The sequence below is a fragment of the Amphiura filiformis genome, chromosome 11 (genome assembly GCF_039555335.1).
Source record: "Amphiura filiformis chromosome 11, Afil_fr2py, whole genome shotgun sequence".
NCBI lineage: Eukaryota > Metazoa > Echinodermata > Ophiuroidea > Amphilepidida > Amphiuridae > Amphiura > Amphiura filiformis.
In genome coordinates this window covers 16,201,791-16,229,415 of record NC_092638.1, presented here as the reverse complement: position 1 = coordinate 16,229,415, position 27,625 = coordinate 16,201,791, and the positions used below count along the sequence as shown (strand labels likewise).

The 27,625-nt window shown below is 37.8% G+C and overlaps 2 protein-coding genes across 3 annotated transcripts; both read left to right on the top strand.

Annotated features, from left to right (window-relative positions):
* Positions 1–3,573: 3,573 nt before the first annotated feature.
* On the top strand, positions 3,574–10,415 carry LOC140164428 (uncharacterized). 2 transcript variants are annotated; one of them, XM_072187708.1, is made up of 2 exons: positions 3,574–3,673; positions 6,671–10,415. In XM_072187708.1, exon 2 carries the CDS (start codon positions 6,864–6,866, stop codon positions 8,919–8,921), a length of 2,058 nt encoding a protein of 685 aa, XP_072043809.1. In that variant the 5' UTR covers positions 3,574–3,673; positions 6,671–6,863; the 3' UTR covers positions 8,922–10,415. The 2 variants fall into 2 exon arrangements, with proteins under 2 accessions (XP_072043809.1, XP_072043810.1); XM_072187709.1 differs by having other exon boundaries at positions 3,629–3,702.
* Positions 10,416–20,561: 10,146 nt separating this feature from the next.
* Positions 20,562–25,543, top strand: LOC140164427 (uncharacterized). Its single transcript, XM_072187707.1, is given in 3 exon segments — positions 20,562–20,757; positions 23,943–24,199; positions 24,201–25,543. Coding segments are annotated over 3 exon segments (891 nt in total). The 5' UTR covers positions 20,562–20,571; the 3' UTR covers positions 24,649–25,543.
* Positions 25,544–27,625: the final 2,082 nt, after the last annotated feature.

The window sequence follows — 27,625 nt, the reverse complement described above, 5'->3', positions numbered from 1 at the left end:
TAGTATTCGTTTGTACATATGGACTGCGCGCATTTATGATGCAAAATATTAGTTCTTATATAAAATTACAAAATATTGGTATTATGACACACGGTATAGGTGATATAAAACGACTAATAAAATCATGTCATCATGGCGTCATGTCAAAGGTTCATTATATCCCGTATGTTTGTCTAAATTAATTAATATTTTCAGAACAATTTCTACACCCATTTAATATGTACTCAGGTGGAACCCGACTTTTTTTAATTTTCGTTTCTTTTTATGTAACAAATTCAGGTTTTTCCATTGCGCGCGCTGCCGGGCAATACAAATTTAATGCTAACATTGAATAAACGCGGAATTAAGAATATGCGTTTCTAGTATATACAGCGTCTGACTCTACCTGAGGACCTAGCCTGAGTCCCATGGGCTCCAAGAATGGCTCTCCATACACAAATGAACAAATACAATGAAGGGTCGCCATTGCTCTCCATACACAAATGAACAAATACAATGGAGAGTCCGACTGCCATGCAAATGAGCCAAGTGTCCTCTCAAGGTATGCTCTGTGGTTTTTATATTAACCTTTCCATATGATAGTGTAAACTCATGTTCTACGAGAAAAGTTAAGGTAACATTTTCAAAGCCCCCCCCCCCCTTCAGAGGGATAAAAAAATTCTTTCAGGGCACGGTCCCTTTTTGCATCAGCCCCCCTTACAAGTGTTTGTGAATGTGGTCCCTATTATGCAGTTTCTTTACAAATGAGAGAAGTCGTCTCATCGAGACTATCGAGGGTCGTCTCATAAATAATTATTATTATGAACAACCATCTTCATCAACTACGGTTTTGGTTTAGATTAAACAAATTTTTACTTTACATCGTACAAAACTTTAATTATTAAGGGGCCTATATACACGTAACAGCTTCCGTTATTATTATTACATTTAAAGAACATATTTTACAGCAATGCATAATTATACCAAAAAGTAGGGGGATAACTATTTGGCGTCCTATTTTGGCTATAGTTAAATGTTGGTCACCCAGGCTTGTTAAAATGTTGTCCCTTAGGCTAGTTAAATATTTGTCCCTGAGGCTAGTTAAAATTTTGTCCCTGAGGCTAGTTAAAATGTTGTCCCTGAGGCTAGTTAAAATTTTGTCGCTCAGGCTAGTTAAATTTTAGACCCTTAGGCTAGTTAAACAGTTGTCCCTCAAGCTAGTAAAATTTTGTGTCATAGGCTAGTTAAATTTTGGCCTCAGGCTACTTAATTTTGTGTCCATCAAGCCACCCATGGTGATCTAAATGTCATAAATAGGCAAATTTGGTTATGAAGCAGTGTTGACATATCATTAAAATGAAAGCTTGTTTTACACATGCTGCCCAGCAACCTGTTTATGTAACCTTCCCAATTCCCTGTCCCACCCTCATTAGCATATGTTCCCCTTGGAGTTTGACCTGCCCCATCTCATACCATGTAGTCTACTATAAGCTACTATAGTCAGACCAGCACTGACCATGCTGACCTCCACCATGTCAAGACCATGCTGGCCTCACCTCAGCATTTGTGTTATCATCATATATCATACCCAATTGTCCATCTGGGTGGTATAAAGCAATTTTGGAAATGTTCATCTGATTTAACTAGCCTAAGGGACACAATTTTAACTAGAGTACTACTGAGAGACTAAAATTTAACTAGCCCGAGGGACAAAATTTTAACTAGCCTGAGGGACTAAAATTTAACTAGCCTAAGGGACACAAATTTAACTAGCCTGAGGGACAAAAAGTTAACTAGCCTCAGCGACAAAAATTTAACTAGCCTGAGGGACAAATTTTAACTAGCTTGATGGACTAAAATTTAACTAGCCAAAATAGGACGCCCTCTATTGATTTTGAATTTAACTAGCCAAATGCTAACTAGCATACTGCAGTTACTGTCCGTTTTCCTATACACAATACACAGTGCTCTTTCCCATTGACGCGTGACCTTTACAAATAGCCCTACGTTAACAGTATGGGGATATGACTAGTTAACGTCGCTGTGTGAAAAATAACCGGCCAATATTAAAAGTACTCTTCTAAAGTTCTAGAAAATATAGTTTTTAACATGTCCTAAATTTTTAGCTAATTTAGATGTTTGGAAATATTCGTACTTTGGTGTTTTAGTTAATGTTATAGGTAATAGTACATTGCCTAGTTAACGTCGCTGTGTGAAAAATAACCGGCCAATATTAAAAGTACTCTTCTAAAATTCTAGACAATATAGTTTTGTAACATGTCCTAAATTTTTAGCTAATTTAGGTGTTTGGAGAGGGTCGTACTTTTGTGTTTTAGGAAGGACATGTAAACGACAGATAACACCAAAAATATGAAGAAATTATTTCCAAACCGTGTTAAGTCAAAAATCATTATGTTGCTCATTTTCAAGAATGCTGGTTTACAAAAAGCACGCCATTGTCTGATTTCGTGAACAAAGCCACACATAACATTGTTTCCTTTCGTTTCCTTTATAATCGGTTACCCAACTGAAGCTATGAATACCAGCTTTATTGCGATATCGCACATGAAAACAGTCACTTGTGCACAACCAGAGAAGATCCGATTTAATCAGTTGAGCTGTTTCAATGAGTGTTATCTTGGTTTAATAGCTTTTAATGGGGTTAAGTCCTGCAAAGGTCGAGATGAATTCTACTGTAGACATGACTGCATCATGGCCAAATAACAAATCCCAAAAGTAGTGATACTATACTATCATTATGTTTATTAATTTCATCTGAATATATGAGGCAGGTTTTTTTTCTTGGTTTTTAGTGACAAACCCACCCAAAGCCACGATTTGCGATTTTCAGCCACAAAATCAATATAAATCAAATCATTCAATAGGTTAGGCGTGTTCAGTATTAATTTAATTTTTGAGCTTGTTGGCATTATATGCAATTTAACTTAGTAATTTTGTTATTTTTTGTATCAAAAATTAATTTCAAGAACCACTGTCCCACCTACCCTAAGTGGGTGGGGTAAGTGGGACACCATACTAAATAGGCCCTAATTGGCTGATTTGCACAATTTCATCATGTTCATCATGAATTTTTTTTTTTTTTGCTATCTTTTTTATGGTAAATGAACATATATTATCTCTCAATTTGAACAAAATTCTCAGCAAAGATTTTTAAATATTTGGTAATAAATAAGTATAATTCCTCAAAGTTGGCCGCCACATCAAGGTAGTCTCAAGCATCTCCCGCCGGGATCTCCCGCAGCTCAAGTAGTCCTACTACCGTATTAAACTCCAATATTGAGCAGTGAAATTATATTTGCAATGGGGTATTAACGTCCCCATTCGGTATCGCATTGGTGGATTTAGTGTTGCAATGAAGATGTAGTATAGTCCCACAATACCCCATTGTCCCACTTACCCCATTTTACCCTAAAATGAATCTTGAATCTTGGTACTCGCGCCAGGGAAGTGCACTGACCTTCTAAACCGCGATAGTAGGATGTCAACCTTGTCAAATACGTCATAGGAAAGGTCTGCCCTATGTAAAATGTCTTTCGAGGGGATTTCCGGCTCATGCAATTTTGCAACAAAATTGGTATGTCGAAATGTGCAGATTATTTCGAGTATTTTTTCTATTTTAAGTCCAGATTTGACGGATTTCGATGATCCTATAGTGATGAAATAATGGCTGGAAGTACGTTTATCACGTTCACGTTATTTTCGGTGTGTTTTTTCGGGGGTTAACATAGGCCCCGGGACATAGGCTTATTAAACTAAAACTTTAAGCTTTTACCCCGGGGCTTTTACATTTCAATTTCAGATTCAGCTAGCTCGAGATACTCGAATAGCTAAAATACAGGTTTACATTTACTATCTTACATTATCTTGCTGTATTTCAGCTAGAGCTCCAAACGACAAGCTTCCGGGTTTTTTTGGAGAATAATACTGTTACGTTTAAAGATGAAGAAGAAACCTGCCTCGGAGCCCGCCCTACTCATTATTTCATTGTACTTATTGCAATTTGCCTCCACACATTACGTAATCAACACAAAGCTTTTGTGAGGATTAGTGAGTGGATAAGAAATTGACAGTGGAGGATACGAAGGACACGCCGATTGTTAGTTGTCAATCATGAATTGCCGCAACCAGGCGCGTAGCAAGCGGGGCGACAGGGTGGACGAAGTCCATGGGCCTCGAGGGATCAGGGGCCCCGGGCACAAAAGCGAAAATTAAATAAGGGCTGATAATAGTGAGCAGGGCCGGATTTACAGTTGGGCCAGATAGGTCCAGGGCCCCCAAAATGTGGGGCCCCAAAATTGCGTTATGCATCTTTCGATTAACCCCAATAACAGCATGTTTTTTGACCAAAATAAGGCAAAATTGTACAATTTTTCGCGCTTCGCGCGCAATCCAATAGCAGGATTCATGTTGATCTGGGGCTAAAATAGTCTGAAATTGACAAAATATGTTAGCCCCCTTCTATATTATAAGTAAACCAATACTTGGCCACTGACTTGAGTACACATGCCTTCCTCGCCACGTGAGTTCGGGGCCTCCAAATTTTGGCCTGGCCCATAGCCCCCATAAGGTAAATCCCGCCATGGTTAAAGGGGCCCGTACTGCTCCTTGTCCACGGGCCCCTGATACTCTTGCTACGCCCCTGGCCGCAACGTATTAATATTTTACTGCATGGCATTCTGCAAACACCAAGACAAATTATGCCGTATTTTTCCAAAGATCATCTCATATGAAGTAAGCTGAATGCGATCTGTACTTTTGTAACATTCCGATTGCTTTTGATCACATATTATCGGCGAATTTGCTTGAAAACACGTGAGTTCATGTTGTGTAAACATAATTAGCATAGACACAAATGAAATTACGATGCAATACAATGCAATTTGAATGCGCAGCAGATCTATAGAAATAACGTTGCCCGGTTTTATGCAGAATTAGGCCCTGTCTGGATTCAGCTGTTATTGTTCGAAAATTTTTAACTTTCGTATGAACAACCGATAGCTTGTGATACGAAGCTTGGGGATAGGTACAGTTCAGTGTTGGAGGACTCGGACTCTACTACCCGCTCTACTAGTCCTTTTGTCAAAGACTCAGACTCGGAAGCTTCGGACCGGACTCGGACCACGCAGACTCGATCGACTCGAGGACTTGGCTTCGAGTCCTCCTTAAGTCCAGCCCAGTAATTGTGCATGTAAATAAATTAATTTTGCTAAAATTGCTTTCAGTATGTCTTTTAATTAAAATTGGTCAAATTGATTTTAATCATAATCGTTAGCTTTGACATGACTGTCTAGACGTACATGAATAGCAATACTATAACAGCCAGAAACAACACCCTTTCTTTTGGCACCTGAAGTTAATATTTCAATCCATCTTTTGCCACTTTAAAACACAAGAATCCTTGAGGAGGGTAAAATTGGGGGTAAGAATTTTTTGGCCAGACAAAAGGGAGTGCGCAAGCAATTTTTGGCAAGTCGTGGGGGGGGGGCTAGACTTTGCCATCCATTTTTGACAAATAAAAATATGAATTTATTACATTTAAAGGGGCATTTCGTGATCCACAGCCTCACCCCCCACTTTTCTCAAAAAAAAGTTGAGATTTTTATATCACTGGAAACCTCTGGCTACATAATGTTTATGTACAAAATATTTCTTGCAGATTAATTCGTTTTGCAAAGATATCGTAAAATTTGAATTTCGTTCTGGTGCACCAGAACGAAATTACAACGTATTGTCTATGGAGCAGTGTAATACACATAATCATGCATAACTCATAAGCGCAAAATCGGAATCAACTGAAATTTTGGGAATATGGTTTTTTCGTGGATATGTACTGAACAATGTCATAAAAAGAGGATGCTAGGATCACGAAATACTCCTTTAAGTATACAATAGTAAATGGTCATAAAAAAAAGTTTATATAATTACTATTTGATTATATAGTGACAGTAAAAGTAAAGCATACTGTACGTATGCATATGTTATTGAATGCAACTTATCTTGGCATAATTATTATAGCTAGCTCACTTCAATACTGAACAATTCTGATTTGTGTTGCACCTAAAATCCGCCATGTGTTAAACCTGTAATGTTTCATGTTACATTTAGAGTCAAGGGGTCATTCTATTCATTTGCAAATGCCATATTACTATTAGACACGTTCTCGTTGCATCGGGGCTTGTGATTGGAATTCCAGTTTCCTTTCTCACAAAGTAAGGGCTAAGAGTAAAATTGAACAATTGTGTTTGGGAGTGGCCCTTCTCTCCTTTTCCTTTCTATTTTCTTCTATTTCTTGCTTTATTTATCAAAGTTATATGGGCCAGCATGCATCTTATTAGCCTACACTGGCTCCGGGCACTGGCTATCCAGGCTTGTGCATTTTTATTGTATGAGCTTGGAATTTCGATGGATTAGCATCCTCACTGTCCAACCTGGGTAAGATTATTATTAGTATGTTAATACATGAAACTTTCAAGGATTATGAAAAAATTGCGCTTAGAGTTTCTACAACAGAATTACAGAAAATAAGACTTTTAATAATATATTTTGTAAAATGTAATAAGTAATATTCATCACGTGTCAATAAGGTCATCGGAAGTAGGTCATAGGTCATCCCCTTTTGATTTCCTTGAATTATAGAAATGTAATATTGTACTTTTTTTTTACTTTTCAGATATTTTTGATGGAGTGATATGTTGGTAAAGTACAACTGATAGCCTGTACAGAATGATGGTTTTGACTGCTACTAGTACTTAACTATAAATGGACAAGTTTATAGAAGTTGCTCTTTCATGGCGGATTCTAAGTGCGCATATCACATAATGAACTATCACTTTCTGATATTGAATTCACAATAATTCCAAAGGATGAAAATGAGACTTCTGAAACCGTTCACTTGTACATTTTGTGGAATCTACCTTCTTTCTTTTGACAGATTGAAAGCTCATGTTAAGAGACATAGGATCAAATATATACACAGCAGAGAGAAACCTTATCAGTGTGAATATTGTCAGAAATGTTTTGCACATAGTAGTGATCTCGAAAGACACATCAGAATTCACACCAAAGAGAAACCTTTTTTGTGTGACTTTTGTCAGAAATCGTTCACAACTAAGTCAAACCTTCAGAGCCATATCAGAAGTCACACCAACGAGAAGCCCTTTCAGTGTGAGTTTTGTCAGAAATGTTTTACACTTAGTGGTAATCTCAAAACACACGTCAGAATTCACACCAAGCTCTATCACTGTGAGTTTTGTCAGAAAAGTTTTTCTCAAAGTAATAATCTCACAATACACGTCAAAACTCACACCAAAGAGAAACACTATCAGTGCGAGTATTGCCAGAAATGTTTTGCACAGAATAGAGATCTCCAAACACACATCAGAATTCACACCAAAGAGAAACCCTTTCCATGTGACTTTTGTCAGAAATCGTTCGCAACTAAGTCACACCTTAAGGTGCATATCAGAAATCACACCAACGAGAAGCCATATCAGTGTGAGTTTTGTCAGAAATGCTTTGCACAAAGTAGTGTTCTAAAAGCACACATCAGAACTCACACTAAAGAGAAACCCTATCAGTGTGAATATTGTCAGAAATGGTTCACTCGCTCCCATCATCTGAAAAGGCACATGGAAATTCACACAAAAGAGAAACCCTTTTTCAGAAATCAGAAGCCCTATCAGTGTGAGTTTTGTCAGAAATGTTTTGCATATAGTAGTGATCTCAAAAGTCACATCAGAATTCACACCAAAGAGAAACCCTTTTTGTGTGACTTTTGTCAGAAATCGTTCGCAACTAGGTCACACCTTCAGAGCCATATCAGAAGTCACACCAACCAGAAGCCATATCAGTGTGAGTTTTGTCAGAAATCGTTTGCAACTAGGTCACACCTTCAGAGCCACATCAGAAGTCACACCAACGAGAAACCCTATCAGTGTGAGTTTTGTCAGAAATGTTTTGCACAGAGTGGTAATCTCAAAATACACGTCAGAACTCACACCAAAGAGAAACCCTATCAATGTGAGTATTGTCAGAAATGGTTCACTCTCTCCAGTCATCTGAAAATACACATCAGAACCCACACTAAAGAGAAACCCTTTCTGTGTGACTTTTGTCAGAAATCGTTCACAACTAAGTCACAGCTTCAGATGCACATCAGAAATCACACCAACGAAAAGCCCTATCAGTGTGAGTATTGTCAGAAATGCTTTGCACAAAGTGGGAATTTCAAAGCACACATTAGAATTCACACTAAAGAGAAACCCTTTTTGTGTGACTTTTGTCAGAAATCGTTCGCAACTAGGTCACACCTTCAGAGCCATATCAGAAGTCACACCACCCAGAAGCCATATCAGTGTGAGTTTTGTCAGAAATCGTTTGCAACTAGGTCACACCTTCAGAGCCACATCAGAAGTCACACCAACGAGAAACCCTATCACTGTAAGTGTTGTCAGAAAAGTTTTGCACAAAGTAGTAATCTCAAAGTACACGTCATCAGAATTCACACCAAAGAGAAACCCTTTCAGTGTGAGTATTGTCAGAAATGGTTTGCACAAAGGTATGACCTCCAAATGCACATCAGAATTCACACCAAAGAGAAACCCTTTCCATGTGATTTTTGTCAGAAATCGTTCGCAACTAAGTCACACCTTAAGAAGCATATCAGAAGCAATCACACCAACGAGAAGCCAGAGAAGCCTTATCAGTGTGAGTTTTGTCAGAAATGTTTTGCACAAAGTTGTAATTTCAAAGCACATGTCAGAACTCACACTAAAGAGAAACCCTATCAGTGTGAGTATTGTCAGAAATGCTTCACTCGCTCCAGTCATCTGAAAAGCCACATGAAAATTCACACAAAAGAGAAACCAAAGAGAGTCCAAACAGTTGGTACTATTAGAAGTATTTTAGCTGTCTCTTACTGAGAATATTATTGAGGTATGTCAGACTCTACTACAATTTTCATCTTAGAAATTCAAACATTCCCAATATCATCAGTACATGCCAATATCATTGTAAAATCAACACTCTTTTGATAATGGAATGAATTATTTACAGGATGTACAAATTATTTCCTGAAAAGAGAAATGTAAGTAATAAAAAAAGTAGCACAAACCTGATTGATGGAGTTGAAAACGATCAAGAAGACATTAAAGCACAATAGGCGAATATTACAAAGAGTTGTACAAAGTAAGGGTAACCACAAAACACATGTTTGATCATTTAGTTTGTGTTAACAGGAATGTGTGTTATCAGGTTACATTATAACGTAGAATATAAGCTTTTGAAATGAATTGTTTAAAAATACTATAAGTTATATATTACACAAAGGTCATATGTCAAATTTCTTTTTTCAAGAAGGGTCAAGACAAGATTGTAATTTATCTCCTTTATTATTTATAGCGGCAGAAATTATGTCTAGTAAGATAAGATAAATACGGTGTATTGAATTACCCCATCGACTATGGCGAAGGTGAAGTTAAAATAACACTATTTGAATTACCCCATCGACTATGGCGAAGGTGAAGTTAAAATAAGACAAGATTGTAATTTATCTCATTTATTAATTTCTTTTTTCAAGAAGGGTCAAGACAAGATTGTAATTTATCTCCTTTATTATTTATAGCGGCAGAAATTATGTCTAGTAAGATAAGATAAATACGGTGTATTGAATTACCCCATCGACTATGGCGAAGGTGAAGTTAAAATAACACTATTTGAATTACCCCATCGACTATGGCGAAGGTGAAGTTAAAATAAGACAAGATTGTAATTTATCTCATTTATTAATTTCTTTTTTCAAGAAGGGTCAAGACAAGATTGTAATTTATCTCATTTATTATTTATTAGAGCGGCAGAAATTATGTCTAGTAAGATAAGACAAATACGGGGTATTGAATTACCCCCATCGACTATGGCGAAGGTGAAGTTAAAATAACACTATTTGAATTACCCCATCGACTATGGCGAAGGTGAAGTTAAAATAAGACAAGATTGTAATTTATCTCATTTAATAATTTCTTTTTTCAAGAAGGGTCAAGACAAGATTGTAATTTATCTCATTTATTATTTATTAGAGCGGCAGAAATTATGTCTAGTAAGATAAGACAAATACATGGGTATTGAATTACCCCATCGACTATTGCGAAGGTGAAGTTAACTTAACACAATTTGCTGATGACACTGGAATCTGTGAGGGATGAAAAGTCATTACTAAGTGTTTAGAAATCCTTTACCATTATAGAAATGTCAGGTTTGTATCTTAAATAAAGCAAAAAAAGTGACACAGTTTGGACTGGCGCAAGCAAAAGTTGGAAAACTTAGCAGGGGTGAGATATTTTATCAAAAAGTCAAAAGAGGTACTATCAGACTTGTAAGACCAAAATGGGGTCTTTCGTTCATCAGCCAGTGTTTGTATAAAATATCAGCCAGTGTTTGTATAAAATATTAACCAGTACTCGAAATAAAGTTTATAAATTTTATGATTTATACTTAACGTGTATGTACGTGGGATGAAAAGCCGACGATCAATTGAAAATTTTGACCTTTCGTATTGAAGATATGGATTTTTTCCCAAAAACACACACAAAAAAAATTAGGTCTTTTGGGGAAAAAAATCCATATCTTCAATATGAAAGGTCAAAATTTTCAATTGATTCGGCTTTTCCTCCCAGCTACATACACTTTAAGAATATATCATCAGATTTATAAAATTTACTTCGAGGACTGTTATATATCAAAAATTTGAAAAATATCAAATTTTTATAATTTGTCATAAAATGTGTATTATATCGTGATTTTCAAAAAATGAAAATTATTTGATATCAGAAAGACATGCTTCGTATTCAGAATGCAATTCGATACGTCTGAGGTGCTCTTATGTTCCATAAAAAATACTGTCAAAACGCTCATTCCAGATCCCTTTATGTAACAAAACTCTTCCTTCACAAAATAGGAAAAGAAAAAATAGTAACATACATGTATGTGAAATTTGCAACGAAGTAGACTGTAGTGAACTTTTCTTTTTTCCTAAAAGATATGGAGTGAAGTTTACAAAATAATTTTGCAACATTACAATGTTAAAATTAAAACCACAGAAGCAGATCTTATTTTTGGCTATTATTATGCAGGAAAATTTAATAATAAAGTATTATTCATTAATTAAAAAGTCAAGTAGTAAATATCGTTACGTTAAATATAAATATCTAGATTTGATTAGTGTACTACCCAGCAAACTCAAAATGTTCTTAAAACGTGTATTCAAAACGTTTTAATAACATTTAAATGTCGGGTTATATTTTGGGTAAACATTTTTGCAAAATATTTTGTCAACACGTAAATAACATTCTGCTTAGAATGTTTTGCATCAAATTTCAAAAATGTCTTTTGAATGTTATTAAAACGTTTTATACCCTTTGTGTTTGCTGGGTACATTCTGAATTAAGAATCAGAAAGCTTAAGGGATCTAAAATGAGCGTTTATTGCGTTTCGACAGTATTTTTTTGGGACATGAGAGCACCTCAGACCTATCGAATTGCATTCTGAATACGAAGCATGTCTTTCTGATATCAAATAATTTTCATTTTTGAAAATCACAATATAATACAAATTTGATGACAAATTATAAAAATTTGATATTTTTCAAATTTTGATATATAACAGTCCTCGAAGTAAATTATATAAATCTAATGACATATTCTTAAAGTGTATGTAGCAGGAGGAAAAAGCCGACGGTCAATTGAAAATTTTGACCTTTCATATTGAAGATATGGATTTTTTCCCAAAAGACCTATTTTTGTTGGTGTTTTGGGGAAAAAATCCATATCTTCAATACGAAAGGTCAAAATTTTCAATTGATCGTCGGCTTTTCATCCCACCTACATACACTTTAAGTATAAATCATCAGATTTATAAAGTTTACTTCAAGTACTGTTAAATATCAAAATATCAATTTTAATGATTTGCCATAAAATGTGTGTTAAATTGCGAATTTCAAAAAAAAATTATTTGATATCAGAATGACATTCTTCGTATTCAGAATGCAATTCGATATGTCTGATGTGCTCTAATGTCCTACAATAAATACTGTCCAAACGTTCATACCCCACCCCTTAATATGTAGTAATTAGTAAAGATAGAAATAGACAAGTATATGATGTGATGCAATGAAATATATAATGTGATGAAATCAAACGAAGCAAATAAAATAAAGATTAAAAAAAACCTTTCTTTTCATTTGATATAATACTTTGTTTTAGATTTAATTGTTCCACCAAAATGGTCAAGGGTCAAGTGGAGTCAAGGGTCAAGTGGAGTCAGGATCATATAGTGAGTTCCGCCAATTTACAATAACTTCCATGATACCTTGCAAAATCTTTAATTGTTCTACCAAAATGGTCCACCAAATGGCTTCAATTAGGTCTTCATTTTGCAAAGGTTTCTCACTTCATCCCCACGTCGTGCTGTGCATCCCCTGCAGTTGTGGTATCTGTTCGCATTCTGGGGTCCGCCATGATAAGTTATTTTTTGTCCTGCCATGTCAAGTTCACCCGCAAATTGTTGAGAGTGTTTTCAATTGTAGGCCTACATCTCGTTTTAGGTCCGTAAATTCTCATGTTTATGTTATCTTACTATAATTCACCAGAATCTGTCTGTTTGTCTGTCTGTCCGCCTCTTTTCTCGGAGACTAGGGTCGCACGTTCCTCAAACTTGGTGGGTGGGTGCAGCTTGGTATGAGCAGAATACTTTGGTATGAGGAAGAACGAGTTTATATTGGTTAGTGGGTCAAGGTCACCCAAGGTCATCCAGGGGTCAAATTAGTAAAAACTGTTTTTCTCGGAGACTGGGGGTCGCACGTTCCTCAAACTTGACGGGTGGGTGCGTCTTGACCCGGGACAGAACAAGTTTGTATTGGTTAGTGGGTCAAGGTCACCAGAGGTCATCTAGAGGTCAAATTAGTAAAAACTGTCATATGGGCATGACACTTGGTGGGTACAGTCAACATTTAGAGCCAAATTTTGGAAGGTCATTTTGAGGTCAAATTAGTAAAAACTGTCCTATGGGCATAAAACTTGCTGAGTACAGTCACCATCAGCCAGGTAATCGCGACAGCCGAGAACCGCCAAATACGGGTAACCGCCTAGTATTTAAAATTTGCTACCATCCTTTTTATCAGTATGATGACAAAAAGTAAGATTTTTAACTTTTTTACCAATTAATTATATATTGAATAAATAATCCTAAAGTAGGCCTATATACAATGTCCACAATAAGAACATCCCAACACTCGATGATCCTGCTAGTCAAGACCTCTATGTCCGAGACCAAGACCTGCCCGTCCGAGATCGAGACCGAGACCGAGACCAAACCTTCCGAGACCAAGACCACCCCTTCCGAGACCGAGACCTCTAAGTTCCAAGACCGAGACCCGAGACCTTGGTTTAATCCCCTGTGATACTCAAGTTTGGTTTGGGTAGGGGTGTGCCGCTGAGAATTTAAAAGGGAACCCATCATTGTACCAACTGTTCAAGAAATTTGGACCTGCAGTTTACACTTTTGTCTTAATTTTTGCAATTTTTTCTCCAAATTTTGGGAAAATTTCAAAAATGTTGGCGATAGGAGGCAAAATTAGGCTAGTGTGTGAAGGGATGGAAACAACAGTGCGCGAAGCGCGCAAAATTGAGCAATTTTACCATATTTGGGCCAAAAACACACTTGTTTTTCGTGCTGAAAAGAAGATGCACACTGCACAGGGCAACTATTTGTTCATCTATTTTGCTTCTGTGGAGAATGTTCCCCTTGCAAAAGTTAAGTAGGATCCTCACTTCCACCACCTGCCCACCTATGTTTAATCATGAACTGAAATTGGAAGCTCACATCCGAACAAGCTCACTTACTTATGATTCATTTATAACGTTTTATAACCTTATAAAATGATTTCTGTATCTTTATTCTTAACAATTTCTTCAACATTCATTGAAATTTAGGGTAAGGAATAAATAATGAACAAAAACAGAAAATCATATCTTTTTCTTCAGGTCTCGACAGGTCTCGAACAAAAAAAACGTTCGAGACCGAGACTTTTCCGAGACCGAGACTTTTGAGTTCCGAGACCGAGACCTTGACATCCGAGACCGAGACACTACAAAAAAGGTCTCGAGATGGTCTCGAGACCGAGACCTGGTCTCGAGACCTACAACACTGCCTGCTACAACTAAAGAAAACTTTACGAAGGCTTTAAACTTAAATGAGTTGGAAACAACAAACCTTACAAGTTAAGTAATTACCAAATTATTGAAACCAAGTTTCCCGCCAAGTTTAGTACAAGATATATTGGAACGCTTGATACAGGTGAAAATTTCTGGATGCCAGTCTATTACAACATTTTTTTTTTTTTTAATTTTTTTTTTTTTTAAATTTTTTTTTCAGTTTTGGAGTGGCCCTGGACCATTAAAAGTGTAGAACAAGCCAGGAGCTTTGAACTGTTCTTTTTACCCTCTGAAATGGCCTTTACTATGGTGCTAAATGTGCAGAAACCATCTGGCTTCGGGGGGGGTTTCGCCCCTGGACCCCTGGACCGGGGGCCTTAAGCGGGCCCCCGGACCCCTCGGCCGTGTTGCGCGAGAGCTTCGCTCGCTGCGCTCGCTACGCTTCGCAAGTTCAGGATTTTTTTGGGACAGCCTGTGACATCTCTGGAAGTTGAACAAACTCCCCCACGTCTTTGTTTACACAGAAAGAGAGAATGATAAATACAAAACATATCACACAGGTCTATATTGGGCGCGTTTTAAGCGGGGTTTTAAGAAAAAATGGGTTGCTTTAAGCATGTTAAGGTGGTTCGAAAGGCAAGGTTTAGGGAAATCATGAATTCCAACATTTTTGCAAATATCTCCAAAACCTTTCATGATACAATCTCAAGTGAGTTTGTGCTTATGTAGGGATATGTTGGCCATGTTATGAAGGTAATAAAACCGTTGCCATGGTAACCAAGCAGTCGCTATTGGCTTCTGATCAATCACATTCAAAGTTGTTTTTTTCCTGTTTTTTCGCAAATTCACGTCATTTTTCCCAATAGAAGTTTAGGCCTACTCACATGTTGAGTCATGTTCCTGCACACCTCCACTGATTTTCCCGTAAAAAAAATCCCAGTGGAGGGGGGTCAAAGTGAAATTTTCATTTTTTGGCCAAAAATTCCATATTACTTACAAACTTTTTGTAAAGGTTGTAAAGACCATGTATTTTTTTAGTTAAATAGGGCCTAAGTGTTTAGTGTATAGCAGGGTGGTGTATTTATGAGTTAAATATGGGAGCTTATGGGGTTGGGGATGTAAAAGGTCTACCCCTTTTTGAGTTAATACAGGGTAAATTGCCCTTATCCCAGAAACTATATGCCTCTAGACCCCCCATATTACTCAGAGGCTCCGGAAGATTTTGAATATTGGGGCCCAACATTTTGGCTTGCTGCAAGGCGTGAAACGCCGGCCCCCTCAATAATTTTGGTGACGGGGCCCAAGTACCATAGAGCCCCGGCATAGAGACCCTCAATAATGAGCTATTTAATGTGAGGTAAAATTCGTAATTTTATGGTTAAATTCATAATTTTAGGATAAAATTCATAAGTTTTAAGGTAAAATTCATAATTTTAGGATATATAATTCAAAATGTAATTGTACTAGAAGTGCAATTCATGTAAAAATATATGCATTTGAAAAGCTTCCACACGAAGCGCGGGCACCTACCCCCTTCAGCATTTCGCCCCTCGGAGCAGGCCAAAAATACCCCCCTCCCCAATATTCAAAATCTTCCAGAGCCTCTGCTAAATCCTTCGCATTAATTGGTACTATCACCCTTGAATTACCCTCAGTTCATAGTCCTGGTAAAAATAGCGCCTATACTATAGTGCAAAATATATATCGGCGTCCCGAACTTGATTTGAGTTGGTTGTGTTCATAAAAACGATAGAATAGGAGCTCAACAAGCTTCAACATCACAAATCTGTTCATAAAATGTTCCGAATCAAATGTGCATGGGTGACTCTCGGAATAATATCATGCCCCCGGGATCATGCCCGGAACAGGATCAGGAGGGAGTGTTGGCTGAAATTCGGGGCGCGGCTGTTCAGGGGTTCGCTTCTCTGAAGTTTGTATTTATAACTTGTCGTCAAAATCAAATTTTGATAAAAATTTAATCTTTAAGGGAGTGTTCAGAAATACTTTGGTGGGGGGAGGGGGGGCTGGTAAAAAGGGAGGGGGGGCCAACAAAGTTTTGGACCTTAAAAGAGGGGGGACCAAAACGTTTTAGGTGGTAGGAAAGGGGGGTCAAAAAAGTTATCCCCTTTAAAAACCCAAAATTTTTGAGACTCTCTATATATCACTTTTAACATGGGCAAGTTTTGGTTTTCAGTGCTTTTCTTTGAAAAAATGATGGCACTTAGTGTACACATATCTATTAATTAATATAACATTACAGATGATCAAAAATAGAATCATATAATTTTATATCTCTTCAAAGTAGGCTACAAACATGATTATGTACCAATCTGATCAAAATACAACTAAATCAAGAAAATATTGCAAATAAATAGTTTACTATTTCTCATTGCAAAAATTATTTTGTACACATAGGCCCATGGGTAGATTTACCATAAGACAGAGTGGGCACAGGCCCAGGTGCCACGGTCTTTGGGGGCCAAAACTGATACATGTGTACATTTGCGTGACTAAATTAATCTCATATTTGACCATTTTAACTTTTTAACTTTTTGCATAAATTAGTTCCAATTTTAACTATATTTGACCATTCAAGCTTCAATATGGCCAATTTTTTGCGCGGTTTGTGCGTATTTGTACTATCATAATAGCCACGGATCCCAATTATATGCTGATGTGCCTATGAACCTCCAAATAAATCCTCTATTTCATTTATCCCTGTAAAATCAGATAAACGCCCTGATTTGGGACCAATCTAAATTAAGTATAAAATGAAAATTTCATAGTGCTTGTGTTTCATGCGCAATTGTCCCACCGGGAATGTTTCAAACATTTGCCTCCCTCAATGACATGTGACCCAGATACCACACCACTGGAAACAACATTATTAAGTATAATGTTTGTTATACGATAATGGGGGGGGGGGGTCAAAAAGTTTTGTCTGTCAAAAGAGGGGGGTCAAAAAAGTTTAGCGGCCCATCGAGGGGGGGTCAAAAAAGTTTTCGAACGAAAAATTTGAGTTAGACCAGCCCCCCTACCAAAGTATTAATGAACACTCCCTAAGACATTGGTGCGATCAAAATATTAAACCCATGGGGCACACCGACATCGCCCGGTTAATAATTACATTATCAACCCGTGTGAGACACTGAAATGAATACACGGGATCGATACACGTAAATGTGCTATGCACGATTGATATTCAGACGATAAATCTTTGGATACCGGGGTACAAAATGATGAATATCTCCCGTAAATGATTTCGTATAACAGATCTGTAGTGGTTCCTTGCACTTGAACATATATGTTCAACAGATATTATCGTCGTTAGCTAGCGTCTTGAGAAACTAGCGTGCGTCTTGAGCTGAAAAAGTGACCAAAATTCAGATTTTAAATAGCGCAGCGTAGACCCTCGTGGAGGTAGTCTCGGGCCAGACTGTATGTGGCTATCACGAACATACAGGATCGACGAGTGTCCGACCGACTGACACAAACTGGCTGTGTAGGAGACTATCGTAGAGGCAGTCTAAGGCAGCCTGATGACAATGGCGTAGGGTACCTGCAGGGAATATGGGACCATTAAGGACGTTTAGCTTATTTGCATAAAAACTAACGAAGATATGCCCACAAGAGATTGTTATGATGAACAACCTGTCCTTTAAGATTAATAAAACAGGCAATGTTACCTTGTTTTTATGTTTGTTTGGACGCTATGACGTCAAAATGACGTCATCGTCAAGTGTCCCATATTACCTGCATGTGCAGGTAATATGGGACACTGTGTTATCTCTATGGTGAAAATCAAAAGTTCAGAAAATCACTCTTTTGTTCTAAAAACATTTTTGTTACATGATTTTGAATGTTAAATGCAAATTTCTACAAGAAAATTCAATTTTCTAAATAGTTTTGCTTTTCGCATTGACAATGCACACAATTTCCTATGTGTCCCATATTACCTGCACCCATTCAGTTGAAAATCAGAGAAAATAATCATTTATAAAAGGAAAGTGCCACTTGTCAGTGGAATTTTACCTGCTGATAAGCTTAACCCATCACCTATTAAAGATCATAAAAAATGACAAATGCCCCCTCAGTACCAGAGTTTTTGGATACACAATCATAAAATGTGACGTCATTGATTTTATATCAGGCCAAAAAACGACATAATTTTTGGGCAATTTCACTCTTTTTTTTTTTTATTTCCAAGAGTTTGATACACAGACTCCAAAACTGCATTTCTAGAAGCACAATTGATGTCTCTAAACACTTAACAAATCAACTTAAAGTGTTTACTTTCTCTAAGCTACTTTTTGTTAAAATGAAAACAGGTGTCCCATATTACCTGCTGTCCCATATTACCTGCAGCTACCCTATGTATGCTCGCTGACCGTACAGAGGTCTAGCAGGCTAATGTCATTAGCCTTAGTCGGATGTCCTTCAGCCCATTATTCGTTTAAAAACTATTAAACAGGTGGGAACACAATGGTCATGCGTGGCTGTGGATAATTCAACCTACAATGGCATTTTCTGCCATGAAGATATCGGGGCGATGTCACTGTGTGGGGTAGAAAAACAAATTTACTTGTATTTTCCGCATGTAGTATTTCAATGGGACGTTTATTTAGTGGTGTGCGCCCGTGTCTATTTCGGAAATGGTACTACAGCCCGTGGTACAGATCACCAGTTTCATCACTTTGACCTTGTACCTGTAAACGAAATGACTATCCGGGATGACTATCTTCTGTACTGCGTTGTGTGCGGAGCGTAAATCCAGTCAATCACACGCATCGTGTTATTATGTATTTCGTATATCGTATATAGGCCTATAGTGTGTATGACATTGACAGCAATATAGGCCTACGGGAAAAAAAGAACTGACCTTTAATAATTCAGTTGCATGTGTGTGAATTTTTTGTGTATCGTAATTAAAGTAGGTAAGATTTTCATTTATTTATCTTTGATCTCCAAAAGGAGCGATATTTAAGCATAGGCCATAGGCCTATATGAGGCCAATATGAGAACAAAATTATTTATACACAATAATTGATGGGGCCAATCCATGTCAATTCAACAGAAGCCTCCACAGTCATTGACCCCGGGCATTGACCCTCTTGAAATTAGCTGATCGGCAGGCTGCCAAATGCAATTTTGCCACAGAAGCTTGTTTTGGTGTTCATAGTTTTGTTTTTGATGGACATTGCTTCTCAAGACCACGAACTTCCAAAATCAGTTTACTGGACTTCTGTCAGCATTGGGCATTTGGAGATATGGCGGGTCAAAGTTCACACAGAGGTCAAAATTCAAATTGCTCAAAAAAAATGCTGTTGAAAAGTTCTCCAAATTATTCCTCTTGTCATGGCGATGTAGAAAAGTATACTTATCTGTGACATACCTTGAACTGGAGTTATGAGCAAAAAGGTCAAAGGTCACGATTTGACCTCCACAGGGTCAAAACCTGAAAAATGTCCGATCTTCACCAAAATAGTCTCAAATTGTTCATCATAGAAAATCCATGCAAAAAAAATAGTAGTTTGTATTGTTTATGTCTCCGTACGTGGGTAACCATGGTAAAATCACAAAAAAGGTCAGGTCTATTTATAGGATTTAATGGGCACTGACCTTTGTCACCTTGTTACCATGGTAACGATACATCCTAGCTATGGCAAACTATTCTTTGTTTTTAATTGTTTATAGAAGACGAAACATTTGAGACTATGTTCATAAAAATCGGAGTATTTTAAGGTCTCATTTTCGGCTCGCTATTAGTAATATAAATGAGCTAAATATCAGTTTTGTGACTAATTATTAAAATATGTTCTCTCTTTCACACACAAAATTAAGAAGGAAAACAATCAGTGCAATATTACTAAATTGGCCTTGGCCATTGAAATCAATTTGATTGATAAAATGTCAACTTTGTAGCTTATCAAAGTTATAAATAATTCAAAGTATTTGATTATTTACTTACGAAGTGAAAGAGATGTCAAACACAAATATATTATTGATGCACGAAATGCATAAAAGGAGGACCATGTTGAAAATTGCAAGTTTTTTGGCCTGAAATTTCATAAATGGCTGTATTTTTCAGTGAAGATGATATAAAAAGGTAAAAACAAAAACACTAAGTGAATTGATCAAGCAGTTTTTGGATTATACCAAAAATGTCTGGGGAGACTTACATACTAGTATTGTGAGCCCTGTATCTGCCAATCCATTGGGGAGACGGGGATGCGTGAAAAGCATAAAGTGCCCCAACATTCGCGCATGAATGTAGGCCTATGTGAAAATGAACATAGTGAACTTTTTAAAGATTCTTCTTGTTAATAATTAACCCCTTAAATATTTTTACGTAGTATTGACAACTAAGATGACTGCTGTAAAAACCAAGCAAACTCGAGTAATTCTATGGGGTGTTCCACGTTGTGTTTCAACAACATTTTTGAAGTGCTTGACCTTTGTTGAAGATTCTGTATTTTGGCATGAACCATATCATTTTGCCGCTCAAATGTTTGGAACGGACGGCAACATTACGTCTTACATGAAAGCAGCGATCGTAAGTAGCCTACTGTAATAGCTCGTAAATTTTTAGCAAATGATTTGACATATTTTGCTTGTGAAACGGTATTAATGTAGTTCAAGCCTTTAATTTTCATTTCTGGATGACGCGATACTAATTTGCATATATACGCAATCGGTCGTGCTACGTGACGTGGGAAATGCTAGTCCGACAAGTAGGACCTTACTTTTCAGGTGGTGAGCGTAATGGATTCTCTAAATTCAGTAAATTTCCTTTTCCTTTGAAATTTTAAAACGCTTAAAATATCACAAACAAGTATATAGGCCTATGTTAATAAATAATATTAATACAAGCTAAAACCGTTGGGGTTCGATAATGAACCCCATAAACTAACCTTCAAATTAATTAAATGCAGTAAAATTTGATTATCAGCCTACTGGGTGAGAGTCGCCGAAATTCGCAGTGTTGGTTAGGCTCCGATCACTCAGTGTGCAAATTGAACGGCGCGTACCAGTGATCACGGCAGCTGCGAAATTCAGAGCCGTGTTCCGATTGTATGGAATGTGCCATACGGCTGAGCAGTTTTGCCGGCTCTCTCTATCATGTCATCCGCCGCCTGTTTCTTTCTTACAGACTATGATCACTATCGCACATGCCGCAAGAAAGAAAGACGAATCTTGAAAGTCCAGTGACCGCGCCGCCCGAAAAAAGTAGTCCGACGAGTAGGGCTTTTTTAAAACGTTACTCAGCTCAGACTATGATCACTATCTCACATGGCGCAAGATAGACGAATTACGGGCGGGGCGGTTACCCGGGGGCGGTTAGTGGACATTCGTGCTTTGTCTTTCTTGAGCGATCAGAGTCTGAGTAAGCCTATAGGCCCTATAGTTGGTAACTAAGAAAAATCGGGTCCTACTCGTCGGACTAGAGAATGCCGCGCGCATCTCAGCCTTTATGTTCATGGCGGTAGGGGAGAGTCCCGGGGGAGAGTGTTTTCCGTTCACATCGTTAGACAAGAGTAAAAGGATTATAAAGGCAAGAGTATGTTAAGGGCGTGACCGTATTATGTACTGTAGCCAGTTGAGCACACTGAATAAATGGAGTACGTACTGTTGAAAGTGAAAAAAAATGAGTTAGATGCATATCTGGCACGTAGCTTCTGGTTGTGAAAAAGACTATAAAGGTGGGATTAAGTCCCCCGCAATTTTCCCCTTCTAACACAAAATTATTCTACGGCGTTCCAATTTATGGAACTGGTGTTAACACTGGCTACCTGACTTACATATCCAACGCGGACTTTCCAATCTGATAACATTGGTGGAGTCAGAGAGAGGTCGGAGAAGAGTCCGTTAGAATTTGATGGTGCCCGGTCCTGAAAGAACAAGTTTTAATTTTAGTGCCCTTCAAAGCATGTAAGGAGGACAGCAGGAGCCTGAGAACGGGTGACTGTATTGTCACTAATTGCATGTTTCCGAGTGAAAACGTTGGATCGAGATTATGATTGCTATTGAGTTCGACACAGGTACGATAAGCTATTCGGAACTTGTTGAGTTGCTACGTCGAGAATTTGAACGGAGGAGTCCTGGAATGCGCTGACAGCTAGTTTTCTGAGTTTAAAAATCGGGACCAATTAGCGGAGAAAAGGGTCTGACCCGCGTCCGTGACATTTTGAGGCTAGCCTCAAAATGTCACGGGCCAGATGCTTTTCTCCGCTAGCCTCAAAATGTGTCAAACTCATTAGCAGTCATAATCTCCACCGCTTTCGCTTGGAAACACGCAATTAGTGGCAACACAATCCCCCCGATCTCAGGCTCCTGTGACATTAACGTACCCTGAAATGAGTAAGGAGAAGAAAGATGAGATTGCCAAGTTGCTTTTAAGCAAGCACTTGGGGGTTGTGGAGTTCCATGAGGAGTTGTTTCGTGTGAAACCCAAATCCTTGGACATGTTGGGGGAAGCCTTTCTGTTCACGGTGGTAGCGGAGAGTGTTTTTCTGATGTTAGGCAGTGAGGTGGAAGATTATAAAGAAGAGTTGTATGTAAAGGGTATGACCGTACTTTGTATATTGTAGACTGAATAGTATAGTGAAATAAATAGAGTACTATTGTGAAAAATAAAATAAAAGAAGTGAAAAACTATGACATGTATGAGTTAGATGCATATCTGATTGTAAAAATAACTCTCTAAAGGTGGGGTTCTGTCCTCACAACTTGCCCTGTCTCGCGCAAATTCTATAGCGTTCCAGTATATGTAACTGTTGTCAACACTGCCCACCTGACTTGCATACAAATCCATTATACACCATCCAATCTGGTAACATAAAAGAAATACAAAAATAAGAGACAAATGCTCTATCCCGCGGTACCTGAATCTACAGGATTTGATATTATTAAAAAGAGGGAATGTTATTTTAATTTTGCACACCAATTTCAAATAACAGGCAGCACCCACAGAGGCTATCTGAAATACATTTTTATCATCATCATCATCATCATCATCATCATCATCATCATCATCATCATCATCATCATCATCATCATCATCATCATCATCATCATCATCATCATCATCATCATCATCATCAACATCATCATTATCATCATCAGCAGCAGCATAAAACAATCCGCTCAATACTGCTTATTATTGAATTTATTTTGTACGTTAATCTTGTTTCTTCCACTTTATCAATATTTCAGAGTCAAATGAAAGACCAAATGCCTCCACCAGATGATTCAAGCCAACTGCTGCTTGGAGATAACATCTACGAGGCTTCCAAGATTAATCTGTCATGGGTCAGAGAACGCCTTGAAGAAGAATATCCCGGAAAGAAATTAATCTTCATCAAAGATATGGTACACGAAATTGATGGACATTATAATGCCTTTCCCAAGGGGTATCGCCACACCTTCTAAAAAGAGGGAATGTTATTTTAATTTTGCACACCAATTTCAAATAACAGGCAGCACCCACAGAGGCTATCTGAAATACATTTTTATCATCATCATCATCATCATCATCATCATCATCATCATCATCATCATCATCATCATCATCATCATCATCATCATCATCATCATCATCGTCGTCGTCATCATCATCATCAACAACATCATCATTATCATCATCATCAGCAGCAGCATAAAACAATCCGCTCAATACTGCTTATTATTGAATTTATTTTGTACGTTAATCTTGTTTCTTCCACTTTATCAATATTTCAGAGTCAAATGAAAGACCAAATGCCTCCACCAGCTGATTCAAGCCAACTGCTGCTTGGAGATAACATCTACGAGGCTTCCAAGATTAATCTGTCATGGGTCAGAGAACGCCTTGAAGAAGAATATCCCGGAAAGAAATTAATCTTCATCAAAGATATGGTACACGAAATTGATGGACATTATAATGCCCTTCCCAAGGGGTATCGCCACACCTTCTTAATTCGCCATCCTTTGAAGGTGTTTGCGTCATTGAAGAAAATGTGAGGGGTACATGCCAGGTCCAACCTGTAAGCTGCAAGAGATGACCCCATTTATGCCACCAGGGTACTTCTTTAAGGAGATGTATGATTTTGTTGAATACGTTAAGAAAGAGCAGGAACCAGAGCCAATTATTATAGATGTTGATGATCTTTTAGCCGACACCCCACGAATGATGAGAGCCTACTGTGATGCATTGGGCATTCCTTTCAATGATTCCTTGTTAACATGGCCCGCTGGCCCCGAGGTCTGGTTAACCAAATGGTTCACAGGGAAGGAGGGACTTACTGTTTTCTTTGAGTCGTGTCATGTAACTACCTTTGAATCGACAGGATTTGGTAAGCCGACCCCAATACCAAATCCAGATGAGCTACCTGAAGATGTAGTAGATGTAGCAAGCTTATCAATGCAATACTACGATAAACTCTACGAACAACGTTTTAAATGCTAAAACAGGCTCCGGAAGATTTTAAATATTGGTGTTGCCCATCCATATCGTCGGTCGCAACACATAGTGGCGTACGTGAATGACAAAATATGTCTCCGAGCAAAACGTTTTTGAAGGATATGCCACTAGTAACGGAGTCGATACTCGCCCACTGTTATCTCTCAGTGGCCCAATTCCATTTAAAATTGAAGTTAAGGTTCAAACTATTACACTGTATCTTTAATAGGAAACAGGGAAAAACTATTATAGGACAACAGCCAGCTCTAAACCTATTCGCCACTATGTGAAACGGAAAGTTTGAAAAATCACTCTACGCCACTATGTGTTGCGACAAAGGCCCGTAAACAGTTGATAAAGAAAAGAATTTTGACTTGCTACTAAAATATATTCATCCTTTGTGATCAGGTTGGTGCTAGCGGAGACCCGAAAATGGCCGACCAAATCCTGACCATGACTTGGCTCGTTGGATTCGTCTATATGGCATATCATTTCTAAAAATAGCTCATTACCTCAACACACACCAATCAGAATCGTTCACCTGTGTACTGTACTGTATCATGGTTACTGTAATAGCGCCACCACTTACTACTTTGGCAATCATAATCATTCTAGTAATTTCCATTATGTAAGACTCCAGCATTTTCTATTGAGTTTCTAGAATATTCCATGTATATACAAACAAATGGAAATAAATATCAAAACAACTGAAAACAATTATCTGATGACAAAATACATAACTTTTATTAAATATTATGGAATATTTTTGGGGCACATAACAAGACTATGCAATTAATCAACCGGAACGGCATAACAATTGAATTAATAGTAGTAGTAGCCATGTTGGTGGAACTTGGGCTATGAGTACTTCTAAATAACAATTAAATCATGTCTGATCCATTGTTCTTGATTGATTGATTATTATTAGTATTGGATTTGCTATGACTATCACCAAGTCAATTGTACGTCTTTGTGTTATTAATAGTGGCGGTGCCACGGGGGGGGCATGAGGGGCAAATTCCCCAGTCAGAACTTTTTCCCTTGTTGCCTTCCCCCAGTAAAAACCCAAAATTACAACAACAAAAACACATTTTTGCGGTAATTTTGCGTCAAATTTGTTGATCACCCCCCTTGAAATTCACTTTTCCCCCTCCCCGGAAAAAATTCCTGGCGCCGCCACTGGTTATTAATATTGTTTTAATTTAGTGCTAATTAATACTTCAGCAGGTAGCTTTTGATCATGTTGATTACCCTACTAACGATCAGGACAAAAAAACATGTTTGTTTCCTGTACCTCGTAGCAGTCAAAAATGTCAAATGCGAAATGCGGTTTTTTATTTTTATTTTTTTTATATAATCCATGTCTTCAAATGAAAAAAAACCTTTTTTGCTGCAAATTGGAATAAAAATTTACAGTGGGTCTCTCCGACGCACATAATTCTTCATATTCAAGAATATTTATGATCCCCTTTCAACCTGCAGATTAAAAAAGTATTTAAAAAATGTGTGATGTTTTCTCCAGTAGTTTTTCACTTTCAAGAGTGAAAAAAAAAATCTAAATGCGCAAAAAAGCCGTCAAAAACGAAATGCGCGTGCTACAGGAAACAAACTTTTTTTGGCCTCAAAGGCAATATGATATCCTGAAGTCACGGGACAAGAGGTTCAGAAAAGTTGAGAAAATCACAATCCCATTTGAGATTTCACTATATAGACGAATCTCATTTCACGCATTCCTACACCTCACTGGCAGCCATAACTGGGTCTCCGTCGGTTACAATGCACCCAAAATGTGAAATGATTCGGCCTTGGTGGGAATTTTAAACTGCATTCCATCACCCGTTTTACATCTGCGGCGAAAACACACGTAGACAAAAGAATGTTGAAAGTTTACAACACAATAGAATTTCCTTCGGTCTAGTACTTGCGAACAAAAGGAATATGTATGGATAGAAGCGACGGGATTACCTGCGGAATTATCTCTATTGTATATATTACTTAACCCTCTTCGTCCTTGCATCTTCTCTAGGCGTTAGGTGGCTTTTATTCACACAATTGGGCGGTCAAAACACCAGTTTGGCGCAGCGGGGACCCAGTAATGGCCGACCAAATCCTGACCATGACTTGGCTCGTGAGATTCGTCTATAGGATCCACAACATGCACATCTATCAGGGCACAGTTCTTTAACCCCAATACATTTGCACATTCATTGAATGACCTTAGAAAATGTGGGTACACAAACTCATACTCTGCAACTTGAGGTCAACATTTGCACTATATTATGATTGTTTAATTAAGGTTATTGAACTATGCCATTGGGGTGAGGCCATTGTGGTCCATAGTGCTAACAAAGTTCATCCATGGAGCAGGTTCATCGCTAGATGGCGAGCATCTCAAAACCGGCCGAAAAACTTTATCAAGGGATGTAAAAGGCGTGAGCTGGCAAACACAAGTCACCCAATTTCGAAAACTGGACCAGGGCTATGACCAAGGGGGTGACACTAAATTCACGGTTGTTCTATTAGCAACGCAAAACCTATGACAAATTCAGCTGGTTTACTAGCTAGAAAGTGAGGCCAGTTATCGATCCGTTATGATAATTCATGTTCGACCCCTTGGATCATGTTAATTGATATTGGCAAATAACAACGTTGTTAGTTTTGCGAACTTTGCCTGTTCAATGAGAGTATAGCGCGCCCCAATACATCTGGGCACAAACCAGGCGAAAACGATCCAGTTTAATGAAATGGCGGACGGGTATTCCCATCAGGCACCAGTGATATGTTTTTCAAAGAAAGTCTACTAATTTGATATGAAATGACATTTTGCAATAGCAAAGTCAAAATTAGGACTTGCTGTCAATAATATGAAGGAAATATGTGACAGAGGCCAGGTGTGAAATACAAGTAGTATTTAAGTTATAATAACCTTTGTTATTTTATTTATTTATTTTATTTATTTATTATGCTTCATCACTGGCTCATA